Source organism: Andrographis paniculata, unplaced genomic scaffold (assembly GCF_009805555.1).
Source record: "Andrographis paniculata isolate CXL003 unplaced genomic scaffold, ASM980555v1 Contig22END, whole genome shotgun sequence".
Taxonomy (NCBI): Eukaryota; Viridiplantae; Streptophyta; class Magnoliopsida; order Lamiales; family Acanthaceae; genus Andrographis; species Andrographis paniculata.
In genome coordinates, this window is record NW_026137513.1 from 1,124,266 (window position 1) to 1,139,200 (window position 14,935).

Sequence of the window (14,935 nt, forward strand, 5' to 3'; positions counted from 1 at the left end):
CGTAAAGACACTTTTGTTCATTCTAGATATTACTTCAACCATTGCAAGGTCTTGTAATAAATTATTTAATTCCAATTTAAGAGAAGTATACATAACTTTTTTGGCTCGTTTTTGTCTTCGTACAAGGATAACCTTCCTAACTAATGAGTAACATATATATGAGCATATATGTATTTTGAAGGTATTTTGATCTAGTTAGACGGGTACATCGATCTCTTGTAAAGGTACATCATGTGCATTATTGCAATTATAACTATGTAAAGAATTAATCATACAATCATTCACAGCACAATTGATAGCATTACTACAAAGATTAAGTTTCACCAAATTCAACCCACGATTCAATCTCTCAATCAATCTTAATACAATCTCATCGAATTGGAGACCAATCGAACCAATTCAACCAACAATTCAATATGAAAATAACATACTATCCAAACCAAACACAAATAACATAACCCAAATCAATCCCAAATTCATTACAAACGTTCAATTACCCTGCGCTGCTTATCAGAATCTACGGTTCGGATGACGGACCTTTCAGTATTCTGGCCGCAATTTTACTGTGGTAGCTTTTCACATTATCAAACTCGCCACCAATACCGTCAATGAGATGGACTGCCGGATTCGCATGGGCATAACTTTTGGTGAACATGCGGACCAAAGGACTGCAGTCAAGAGTGTCACCTTGATGCCGACATCTTACGTATTCTGGCGTTTTCTTCACCATGGGCCATAGGTGTATTGCGATCAGGTACAACTGTACAAGTATAAAAAGCATGTCTGCAAAAATAACACTATTTTGTTACGTAATTTGGTTTATCCACGGTCAATTAATTATATTTATTTCGTAAATGCACTAAATTTTTCGTGTTCCCTTGTCCGAACGGATCATGCAGTGAATTGCACTGAAGCACAACCCGACCTACGGTCTGTAAATAAATATCACAATTCTATATTACTCAAATCTCAAATTTATTAAAAAATTTATCATAATCTATCAGGAGCACGTAACAATACATTTCGAATACACAATAGTCTTCTAAAAGTATACTCTTAGCATACTAGACCTAAAAGATACAACTTGGGGACCTAACAATATCACATTTGCCAACCCACAAACATGACTAATTACCGAACAATCAAACAAAAAAACTAAAATATGCAACTCCGGATAACTAAAAAGATATACATTTACAAAATTAACAAAAATTACAATTTAAACAAATAAAATCACCGAAATCGGTGCGAAAGTAAAACGCCCAACCCGATCTACATGGGCAAACATACGAACGATTTCAAACTCGATTAACAAACACAACTACACCAATCACCAAAGCTCCTCAACACCCAACCGAGACATAAAAACACGAGACCAAGACTTACACCCCAAATAATCAAACAAACTACGGTATAAAATATTAATGTCAGCATAATAAAAAATCAAAAAAGTCCGACCAGACACTTGCTTCTTTGAGCCTATTAGGGGATGGGAGCAAGTCAGTTATTTTCCTCACTATTTTTGCACAGATCGGTTGCTACTTGATCGCTAGGGGTTGGAGAATGTCGGTTTGCCTAAAGATGGAAGATGTTGGGTTTAAAATTGAGATGAGGGGAGTTATGAGAGGTTTCCTGCCTCAACCCCTGTTAAATCGTGTGTAACTGTTTTTGTTTTTTTTTTTAATTCGCGAAAAAAGGTACGCGATATTTAACTAGAAGTATATATAATTATAATGGGGTAAAGCGAGAAATAATGTAGGTATATATTACAACATTTGAAGTATTGATCAATCTATTTCAAGTACCTGTTGAATATACAACATTAATTGAGGAGAAAATACAATTGGGGAGCTGTAACATACATAATTCATAAAATATGGATTGCAGTCTAATTTATTTCAAATAAGGACTGAATTACAAATGGATTCATCTGACAAAGATTTTAATCCAACTTTCCATTTATATTATGCATATATATTTTGTAATTTTTTAAATTATAAATAACATCAAATATTTTATTATTTTTATATATTTTAATTTTGAAAATTTTTAAATAATATATTAATAAATTTTTTTATTTTTTATTATTTGAACATGAAAAAAAAATAATTATTTTTAAATTAAATAAATTAAAATTATAATATTATTATATTTATGAAAAATATAAATAAAAATTTATAATATTACTTGATTAAATATAATAAATACAATATAAAAATTAATATTAATTATGAAATTAAAATATAAATATAAAAAAATAAATTATTTTTTATACAATAAAATAAAATTCACGAAAAATAAAATAAATAAACAAAAATACAATTTTAAAATAATTTTTAAATTTAAAAAAAAAAAAAAAAAAAAAAAAAAATCACCCTCTCACGTCTCTCGAATTTGAAAAATTCTGCTGAGAGGTGACAACCCTATAAATGTAAGGTGAATATTGCTTTTGGAGGGTGGACTAGAGATGGGTCTTACAAAGCACGAGATAGCATGTAGTATAATAAATGCGAAAGCTTTTTATTCGCACATTGCTACTGTAGTTTAAGTTCAGGTGTGTTTCTTTAGATCATCTACAATGGAGGAGGTTTTCCTCTATTTTAGCATGGTGGAGAAAAAAAAAAAACTGTTTCAATCTATCATGTAGTTTTGCAGAATTTACCCGCTGAAATCAGCGGATGTTAAAGTATTCCGCTGGTCCAACCTACTCTACAGCGGGTGCATTTTTTCTTTTTTTTAAATATAATTATCTTTTTTTTTTTAATACAATTATTTTTTTTTAATACAAATATCTATTTATTTAATCCTGCAAAAATGGAGGGTATAGTTGGAGAAGAGACCTGAAAAATAGAAGGTATGGTTAGAAATGGGTTATTGTAGCAGAATGGAGAAATGTAACTTTGCAAAAATAGAGTTATGAATTGGAGATGGTCTTATCCTCTAAATTTTAATTTTTTACTATTTGAATTTTATATTTTTTTTTTAAAAAAATACATTTTATCTCCTAAAAAAATATTCAATCATATATTGTTTTAATACCAAATTCAAATCAAAATCTTCCAAACTCCATAAAACATAACCACACCAATAAAGCTGTGTTGTGTTTTTTTGTTTATAATTAGTTCTAAAGTTTAGAGAAAATAATCTATTTTTACAGCTAAGTATTGCAGTTGTAGAATTAAAAAAATAATAATAATTGAAATATAATGGTGTGTTTTTAGGGTTGGTTTGAGAAAATATTTAAATAATGTTTGGTTAGATTTGTAAAAAGAAAAAATATTTTCTCTGCCCCATGATTGTACTTGTTTGAAGTTTTATAGTAATTTAAAAAATAATAGTATATTATTGGTCGATGAAAGTGTGTAAGAGATTTTGACAATTTTGCTCATTAACTTGATATATAAAATAATTGTATGTATAATTGTATATTTGTAATTTAAATAAAAGTTAAGGATATTTGGTATTAGTATATGATTACTTTTACTAAAATAGAAAAAAGAAAATTATGAATTGAACTTACAAAAATAATAAAAATAGTACTTTGGGTTGGGACGAAAAAATATTTTATTTTATTTTTATTTTTAAAAAAATACATAATTCAAATAATAAATTTTAAAAATTTTGATACTATATTGGGATTTACAATTTCAATTTTATTATTTATTAATATTTTCTCTAAAACTGTTAAATTATTGATATTTTTACTTATATTATTTCAAAATAATTATTTTAATTTAATATTCTACTATGAAAAATTTAACTTTCAAACATACAAACAAACATGCTTTTCTAATAAATGATAAACATTTGAGGTATGTGTAATTCTGCATTTCATCCAAAAATTAACAGCTCACACACAACATAATATTATTTTATAAATAAAATTTCAAATAAAAACCTCAAAGAGTAAAATAAATAAAAAATCAAACAAACTAAACTCTTATTTGACTAATTTGGCATTATTAAATTCTAATCATACACCCATTGGTTTAGATATTATTTATTTAATTAAAATCATTAGAAGGAAGGCTAAGATGAATCCAGCATAAGATATTCGGGAAAAGTATTATTTTTGTATGTTATTTTATTTATTTTTCTAATATTTTTTCTCTATACAATTGTCACATCTTTAATAAAATATTTATTTTTTAATATAAAAATATAATATTAAAATATTATTTAAATTCAAAATACAAAACAAAAGAATGATTTTTTTTTATTTTTTTTTTATTGGAAGGGTTCAAAGAAAAAGGGTGGTTTTTTTTTTTTTTTTTTTTTTTTTTTTTAAATATACATATTTTTTCCTTTAAATATTCTTTGTATTGAAATGATATCATATGAACATTACAAATTTTGATTTGAAATTAAGGAAACAAACCATGCACTTTCCACCAAAGTAAAGTAAGGGTTGAAATTTGACTTCTTGTATTATTGTATTGTATTGTTAGGTTTACTGTGGAAAGTAAAGTGCAGTGAGCCCATGAATCATGATGAATGAGTACTACAAATATTCAACAAGACATTATTATACACTACTCAAAGTGTGTTTGTCGGAAGTTTTGAATTTTGAGTTGGGATTTGAATAGTAAAAATTTTGAATTTGAATAGTTGTATGATGTGATATAAATAGGTGTCGATGTGATATTTTGAATGTAAAATTGATTTTTAATATAATATAAAAAATAAAAAATAGTGTTTAATTTGATATTTTTGAGAAAAAAAAAATGATGAATAGTGTATTTAAAATCCAATCCCCAGCACCAAACAAACACACCCAAACTGTCATTTTAATGACTACCCACTTCAATTTTTCATTCCATACGGTTATAACTTTGTTCACCTAATATTTATGTTACTGATACGATCACCTCTAAATATTAATAATAGATAAAATATACACACACTTATGTAATATAAATAAAAAAAATTTCGTCCATTTAAAAAATAAATATTTATTTTTTTGTATGAAATTTAATAAATTATGTTTTAATAGTAATTGATGATAGTTTATACTCCCCTACCTCCCACATAATTTGTCTCTATTTTCTATTTTCGTCCGTCCCACATAACTTGTCATTTCTATTTATGAAAATATAATTATGGACTTTAATCGCATTTTAAATTTTAAATTTTATAATTTTCTTAATTTTAATTGAACTATTTATTTATCTTAATCTTAATCTATAATTATTTTTACTAATATACTTCTTAATTACTTACTAATTATACTTTACCTAAATTCTCGTGTCTACGGTAATACACCCATATTACATAGGACGAAGGGAGTATATGTTAAACTATTTAACTTATACAATATGTAAAATCAATACAAGAGTATTAACATAAATAAGTATAAATGCGAAAATATATTTGTTGTGTAGTAAAATCTATAAATTTGTGTTTGATAATTAAAAATGACAAAATATATATACTTATAGAGAAAATATATATTATATTCTCTTATATAAAATCAATAATTTAATTTTAAATATTATTTTTATATTATCGATATAATTATTTTATATGTTACACAAAAAGATATGTATATATATATATTAAACTAAAATACTATTTCAAAAAAATTAATATACTACTACACACATTTATTATTTTTACATTATCTACACAATTCTCTTTTATCTCACTACAATTTTTATTTTTCTTCAAACCAAAACACAAACAAACACATTGCCGTCCTTCAATCAAATAACTTATTGAAGAAGCCAATTCAAATAATGTTGTCGAAGGAAGTCATTATTTAATAATTTAATAGTAATATTTAATTGAAAAGTAATACAGGGAAGAAAAATAAATGCATATGAACTCGCGCTGAGGTTCTCAACAAGTTACACTCATTACATGCATTTTAAAATTATGTTTTATTACTTATTTACAATATTTTGTTTAAGAAAAATATTGTATGATTGTTTGATTTTGGTTTAATTTTTTTCTTTCTTCTTATTTTAAATAATATTTGTTTTTTATAAAAAAAAATAAAATTACTTTTATTAAAAATAATATAAACGGAATAGTGAAATTTCTTTTTGTTATTTGAAATCAAAATTAAACACACCAATTAATTTCTTAATAAAATAATAATTTTATACTATCCTTTTTATATATTAAAAAAATATATATATATATATATATATATATACTTTAAAACTCCATCCTCTAAAATATACTAGTATTACTCCAAGTCGTGATTGACTGTCTGTATTGTTTGTATGCATTTGCCGATTTGGACATACACACTTTCGTGGTTGGTTTGTTTATAGTTAGTTGGTCCCAATCTTCCTAATATCGCTCACCTCACCTAATTATTTATATATTTGGCAAATTATATAACACCCCATTGTATTTTTTTATTTTTTTTATTTTTTTTTAGTAAAAATGCACAAAACATTCTATATTTTATTTATTACGTGAAACTCCCTTGTGTTAATGTAAAGTTTACATAAAACATCCTCTTTATCTAAAACTGATATTCGATTCTAAATAAAGATCTAAATTACGTAAATTTTATATAAAAAAATATAAAATATGTAAATAATTTTTTTAAATAAAATAATTAATTAATTTATTTTTTATGTTATAGTTTTTGAAGACATTGTTATCTAATTTTTACAAAATTGTAAAAATAAATTATTGATCAATTATTTATTTATTTATTTTATTAAAAAAAAATTATTTAAGATATTTTATATTTTATTTTTATAAAACTTGCATAACTTAGGTTTTTATTTGGAATCGAAAATTAGTTTTGAACAATAAGGGTATTTCGTGCAAATTTTATATTAACACAAGAGAGTTTCACGCAATAAATAAAATACAGGGTGTTTTGTGCATTTTTACTAAAAACATAAAGGAGTGTTATATAATTTACCCTTATATATATACATATACGGAATAAACAATTCTAATTTTAATACTTCCTCCGTCCATACACAAAATAAACATTTACTTACTTTTGGGACGATGTTTAAGAAATAATTGTATTTTAATTATAGTGGATAGTTAAAAGTAGTAAAATGATATTTTTGCCATTGTTTTTTAGTGTAAAAGTAATGATGTGATATAAAGTAATAGTATTTGTGAAAAAAGTAAAGTATTTAACAAAATATTTACTTTGTAATTGAACATCCCAAAACGAAATATATATATTTCTAGTTGAACGAGGGAGTATTATATAATTGAACCCAATGACATTCTCCGATCGCTCTGGCGCAGTCTCCGATCCAATTAAAATTAAAAGTCCAATGGATCCAATGACGGCGTGCCACGTGGTGGCCGTACCTTATCCCGGCAGAGGCCACGTCAACCCCATGTTGAACCTCTGCAAGCTCCTTGCCGGCGACGGCCGGCTACTCATCACCGTCGTCGTCACCGAAGAGTGGCTCCGCCTCCTCGCCGCCGAGAACCCTCCCCGCCGCATCCGGTTCGCCGCCATCCCCAACGTCCTTCCCTCCGAGGCCGACCGCGCCGCTGACATGCCCAGCTTCGTCGCCGCCACTCAGACCAAAATGGAGGAACCGCTCGAGAAACTCCTCGACCGCCTCGACCGCCCGGTCCACTTCATCATCGCCGATACGTTTCTCAACTGGGCGGTCGAGTTCGGGAACCGCCGCAACATTCCGGTGGCGTCGCTCTGGGCCATGCCCGCCTCCGTCTTCGCCGTCTTCCACCATTTCGACCGCCTCGTCCGCCATGGCCACCACCCCGCCGACCTCTCCGGTCAGTCCCTCACCCCAATTGTAATTTCACAATTGTTAATTAACCCTAATTTTTCCGATTCCATTAATTCTGGCGACCTTTCAGAGAGAGGAGATGAACGAGTTTCGTACGTTCCTGGCATCCCTTCCATCCGCCTCGCTGACCTTCCGTCGATCGCTTTCATGGCGGACCAGCGTCTGCTCCGCCTGACCCGATCCATCTTCCCCAACGTGTCCAAGGCGCAGTTTCTGCTCTTCACGACAATCTACGGAATCGAATCGGAGGTTGTGGACGCGCTTCAGGAAGAGTTTCCGTTTCCTATCTACACTTTTGGTCCGGCCTGCATACCCTACTCCGGTCTGCAAACTTCCGCCGCCGCCGACTACTTAGCCTGGCTGGACGCTCAGCCGCCGAATTCGGTACTGTACGTGTCTCTAGGGAGCTTCCTCTCCGTATCATCGAGGCAGATGGACGAGATCGCCGGCGGTCTGAAAGACAGCGGCGTCAGGTTTCTGTGGGTGGCACGTGGGGAGGCGGCGCGGCTGCAGGCGGCGTGTGGGGACGGGGACGTGGCAGGGCGAGGGCGAGTGGTGGCGTGGTGCGATCAGCTGAGAGTGCTCTGCCACCGGGCAGTCGGCGGCTTCTGGACGCACTGCGGCTGGAATTCGACGATGGAAGCGATATTCGCGGGAGTCCCGATTATTGCTTTTCCAATCGTAATGGATCAGGTGACGATTCGGAAGCATGTGGTGGAGGATTGGAGGATCGGGTGGGACGGCCGGAGAGGGCGGCTGCCGTCGGAGTTGCAGAGGCGGGAGGAGATCGCCGGGATGGTCAAGGAGTTTATGGATTCAGAGAGTGCGGACCGGCGGCGGATGGCGGCAAGGGCGAAACAAGTGAGGAAAGTAGCTACGGACGCCATGGCAGACGGAGGCTCTACCAACCAAAATTTGACTTCCTTTCTAAACCATATCTTAAATGTTTAAGTCGTCGTGTGTTTGAATTTTTTAATAATAAAAAAAAAATTAATTTTGATACTAGTTTAATGCTATATAAATGTAAAATAAATTTATAATATTATATAAAAAAATAATTATTTGATTTAATATTTTTATTAAAAAAAATGAATAATAAATGCCACAAAATAGTTGTTGAATTATACTCCAATACATTTTGGGTTTATTCGTGCTTTGCTTCGTGTTGCGATGGATTGTTTTTCTAGTTTAGTTTTGGATTTAATGGTTATTAAATCTCATATTTTATATTAAAATATAATATTGTTAAAATGCAAAATATTAATTAACCCAAAATCATATGTGGCCGTCGGTCAATTCAATTCTGGCGAAGACATATTAGATCATCTGCAATCGAAATTCTCCACTATTTTTTATTATTCACACACTTTTTTTTGTCTGTAGTTAGCGAAATTTCTCTTCTATTTTATATTCGCAACAAAGATACTTATCCTAATTTTTTAATAAATTTTTATTTTCATATTATATATATATTATTTTTTAATTATAGTTTTAATTTTTAGTATTAATTCTTTATTTAATTTATATTATATTATATTATATTATATTATTATTTGTCAATATTTTAATTTATTAAAAAATTATGGAAAAAATTATATTATTTATTATTTAATTAAATTTAGTTTTAATTTATTTTAAAATTTTAATTTTAAATCAGATTTATATTTTTATTGTTATAATTATTATTGGTTAATTAAAATATAAAATATAAAAATAATAATTAAATTTTTTTTAAGAAAATATTACATTATATTGCAATTACAATAGAAATATTTAAAATTAAAATAAGAACAAATAACTTAATTATTCATCAAACCAAAATTTTGTCATATGTTTTATATTATTTAATTGCTTTAAAATTTATAATTATATTTTATTTAATAAATTACATTAAATTTATTAATATTGATTTGTTCAATAGAATTATATAATATTTGTATTTATATATTTTAACCTTTTAAATTGATAAAAATATATTCAATATTGGTATCACTTTGTAGAATATAAAATATTATGAATTATAAAAATATTACAAAATTTAAATATAAAAATAAGTTCAATATAAATTACAAAAACAAAATATATATACCATATATATATATATGTAAATGCCACATGACAATGTAACGAGATCTTCTCAGCATCTCTGGAAGCAACAAATTTATATTTTTTATTTTTTATTTTTTAAAATTGGTGATGTGATGCATCTTCACACATATCCTTAAACCATCCGCAATGGAGATATTCGTTTTTAGATATCTTTATTATTTTTTGTTATCCACGTTACTTTTTCTTTCTGCCTTCTATTTTATATTTGCAACAAAGATACTTATTCTAATTTTTTATAGTTTTAATTTTTAGTATTAATTATTTATTTAATTGTTATATTATATTATAATTAATTATTTATGTATAATTAATTATAAACTAAATATATTTATTGTTTAATATAATTTTATATTATTTAATTACTTTAAAATTTATAATTATATTTTATTTAATAAATTAAATTAAATTTATTAATATTATTTGTTCAATAGAATGATATAATATTTGTATTAATATATTTTAAATTTTCAATTGATAAAATATATTCAATATTGGTATCATTTTATAAAATACAAAATATTATGAATTATAAAAATACTACAAAATTTAAATATAACAATAAATTTAATATAAATTAAAAAACAAAACATATATAATATATATTATATATATACCTAAGTGGCAATGAAATCACAAAGCACGGCTTCTATTAATTTTCTTTTTTTTTTTTTTTGAAAATTGTGATGTGGCGCATCTCCTGCGAATGGTCTTAATCAAACTCAAATTGGTCAAACAGCGATTCCAAATTTGGTCTTAGGAAAAAACCAACGATTTCAAATAAGTTTTTGTGGCAATTTTTTAGACTATGTACAATAGGGTGTTATTATCCATATAATAACTTTATTTACATGGCGATTTTTTATTAAAGAGAAAAATAAGATATGTAAAAAGGGTTCTCTTTCAAGAATATAAATAGATTTGTTTTTATTTTTTTCTTTCCTCCACATGGAAGGGAGAGAAAATTATATATTTTTTATTTTATTATTTGATATAAATAATATTATTATATAATTATAATTTAATTTTAAATATTAATTATTATTATTAAATATAGTAAAAATGATAAAAATATTATTATTAGTGTTTTATAATATAAATATAATGATATTTATAAAAAAATATTTTATACAAATATAAAAATATTTTTAATATTAAAAAATAATAACTTCAAATGCAAATAAAAAGATTAGTAGTGAACCAAAGTAGTATATTTTATTAAAAAATTAATAATATTTAATAAAAAATATATAAAAAATTATATTAATTAAAAAATTAAAGATTACATTTTTAAAAATAAACATAAAATATTACATATTTAAAGGTAAGATAAAATAAAATATTTAAAAATATAAAATATATATAAAATGCAATATAAAAAATTAATTTATTATTATATTGTAGGCATTAAAAAAACAAATACCTATATTCAATTAAAAATTATATATTTTGGAAACTAAAAATAAAATTTCAATAAAATAATTATATGATATTTAATTATGCATATATGAAAATTTTTGTACAATAAATATTAACAATTAATGCGAAATCTACTTAAAATAGAAGATATCGTACAAATATTATATGCATATATAGAACCATAATAAATTTGACAATAAATTAAATAAATATTTTCAATAAATGAAGTATTATAATTAATACATTTCGAGAAAAGAAATAATATAAAGATATTGATGAGAAATGAAGATATGCAATCAAATTATTCAAAAATAGAAAACAATGTTCGACGAGAAATGAAGGATAACAAAATTTTCCTGTCAGCCAATCAAATTTTGCAAGTGGCACCATCCGAAAAGGAAGCCGATGCCATCCCCTTATAAATAGGAGTTTTAATCAATTCACTTGACACACCGAAGTTCATTTGAAGACTTGTGCAAGGGTAAGTCTCTTTAGATTCTCTGCATTGTTGTTCGTGTTCTTCGAAGCATTTTTCGTCGAAAAGTCACCGATTTGGATAAATGATACAATATTGGTTGATGAATCGATGAAGTTAACGTTCTTTGTGATATGGTCAAGCCGGGGGAATGATCAAAGTTCCAAAAGCCATTGAAGAGCTTGTCAAAGCCAAGGGAATGCCTCTAAAGTTTCTACCAAATCTTCAAGATATTTATTGCGTTCCTCACCAAATCATCTAATCTGACCCTCTTCGATCCAAAAGTCAAAGAGATACTTTGCAAAAAGCATTATGAAGCATCAAATCCACCTCCTCAAAAATAAAGATTCGGATCGTCTAAAGAAGACATTAAATCCAAAGTCAATGATCAAGTCACCCATACGGAGACCAAAGCCCCCCAAAAGCCGGCAAAGCCAAACCAAAGACCAAATCTCTTCGGATCAAATAAGCCATCAAAGTTGAAAAATGAATCGATCCGAGGAGAGAATCAAAGGATCTAAATAGAGAATATGGTCCGCATAAATTTAAATTTAAATGTAATTTGTACAAATTGTGTTTATTAAAACATAACACAATTTAATTTTTTCTTTTTGTCTACATATGTAAGATTTATATTAAATAAAATAATAAATTTGTTGAAGTGGAAAATTATAAAATTTTTATTTTAGGTTCTACAATGTGGCATGGCATGGCTGAGAGAGAAAACATAATAATTGTTCTTAAGATTTTTGCATTGCATATGGTCTTACTTGTTTTAAACTGTTGCTCAACCATGGATATGGTCAATAACTCATTTTTAAGTTTTAACCACTCGAGTGCATGCCACCGATGATTGTGAAAAATTTGATATTTTCAATCATATACAATTTTTTAGATATTATTATATTACATATATTGTATCTTTATTTTTCTGGTATTTCATGCCATAACTATGTTCAAATTTGCAAGTTATAAAAATCAAGTTTGAGTTTTCACCCAAATTTTACTATCATTTGTTAATTTTTCATAATTAAAAAATTGACGACCATAATGAAAGGAATCAACATAGTTGATCCAAGTTTGAAGTATAATCACATGTCTATGTTCCCGCCGAATTATTTCGAAGATTGAGATAGCTAATTCACAATTGCAAATGTCAGATGCCTCAACAACACTACCAGTGAGGTTTCTGTACACCGTCCCAGTCAAATGGCGAAAATACTTTCAAACACCGAGAGAGACCTACATGGGGATGAAGCTTGTAGGTATAATTGCAATATATATATATAGATATATATATAGTTTAAAATAAATAAAGTCTATATAAATATGTGATTCCCTCTCCCCTTATTATTATCTTAATTTAAATTAATATAATAATTTTAATAAAAAATATTATTACAAGTTTCTCCTTGTATTATCTTTTAACTTTTTTTTTCATCATCCCACTGCAATAAGGGAAATCGAAAAAAAATATAATTGAAGTAGTACATAAGAGAACCTGACCGACATATTTTTACAGAATTTTAAAATTTTCATTTTTTTAAATTGTCTTTGTTTAAACAAAAAATAACGATTCTCAGTTTAAAATATGTTAAAACCGAAATCATACTATAAAAAATCGAAACCGACTAGACAATTTTGCCCTTAACTTCGAAAGCTATTTCCGTCACCACTTTCAAATATTGAGTAATAAACAAACCACTAGGATGTAAGCTATGTTGAATAATCAGCAAAGCAGTACTAAAGATGAGAGAGCAGACGCTTGCCAACTTGACAATACAAGATGCATCTACATCGTCAAGCGCTTTCCGGTCACGACTACATGTGGATAGTATTGTTGGAATTTAACATATTTTTTATATGTTTATATGTGTTGTTACTTTAACACGTTTAACATGAAATTGCAGATAGATCTTCAAGAAGAAGATGAAATCTGGTAGAACTATTGATAAGTTCAAGGTTCGGTTAGTCATTTAAGGATTTTAGAAAAATAATGATATTGATTATTTCGATACTTATGCTCTTGTTATTCATATAATCACTATTAGATTGTTGATTGCACTGATAACAATATACAATCTAGTGATTCATCAAATGGATGTTAAACGGATTTTTCTAAATGGTGATTTAAAAGAGGAGTCGTATATGAAGCAATTGAATGAATTTTTTGAGCCAAAAAACAAGCATAAAGTATGCAAACTTATCAAATAATTGTATGGTCCAAAATAAACACCTAAACCGTGGCATTAGAAATTTGATAAGGTGATATTGTCCAATGGAATCATACTGAACTAATCGGATAACTGTGACTATAGTAAATTTAATAGTATTGGTCAAGGTGTGATACTTTGTTTATACATTGATGACTTGTCGATCTTCGGTATGGATCAAAGTCAAGTGGATGAAACTAAAAAATTTTTATCTTCTAAGTTCTCAATGAAGATTAGAAGTGGCAGATGTGATTCTCGGTATTAAAATTAGACGAGAACATGAAAGAATTATAATTACCCAATCATATTATATTGAGAAGATTCTCAAGAGGTTTAATTTCAAAAATTGTACTCCATAAGCACTCCGTAGGATCCAAATGTAAAGCTTATGCCTAACATTATAAAACCTACATACCAACTTGAATATTCAAGGGCATAGTCTACCAACTTGAATACTCAAGGGCATAGGGAGCTTATGTGATACCTCGGCCTGCAAGCCACGCAAAGCCGAACGTGTCGGATGGTCTAACATCGGTTCATCCACGGGAGTTGGCCTAACACATCAGTAGGGTTCCAAAAAAAATGTGCGCATTATTCATTCTTGGATGGCCTAGCACCGGCTCATCTACGGGAGTTGCCCTAGCACCGATCCAACTTCGGAGGTATTACTGCTGATGTATGCTATGACTAGCTCTAGGCCAGCTATTGCGTATGTTGTTGGAAGTTTAAGTCGATTCACTAGCAAACCAAGTGCTCATCATTGATAAATGCCTAAATTAAATTAAATATCATGTATTTGAAAAAAAATCAATAAAATAAATATTTGATATTTAATTATACACATATGTTAATTTTTTTACAATAAATATCAACTATTAATGCAAAAATCTGCTTAAAATGGAAGATATCGTACAAATATTACGTGCATAAATATAGTCATAATAAATTTGGCAGCAGAATAAATAAATCTTGTC

At 28.0% G+C, this 14,935-nt stretch overlaps 1 protein-coding gene across 1 annotated transcript; it reads left to right on the forward strand.

The window, feature by feature from the left end:
* The first annotated feature begins 7,092 nt into the window (after positions 1–7,092).
* LOC127245257 (UDP-glycosyltransferase 87A2-like) lies at positions 7,093–8,755 on the forward strand. Its single transcript, XM_051266019.1, has 2 exons — positions 7,093–7,734; positions 7,819–8,755. Exons 1-2 carry the CDS (start codon positions 7,203–7,205, stop codon positions 8,697–8,699), a joined length of 1,413 nt encoding a protein of 470 aa, XP_051121976.1. The 5' UTR covers positions 7,093–7,202; the 3' UTR covers positions 8,700–8,755.
* The last annotated feature ends 6,180 nt before the right edge of the window (positions 8,756–14,935 follow it).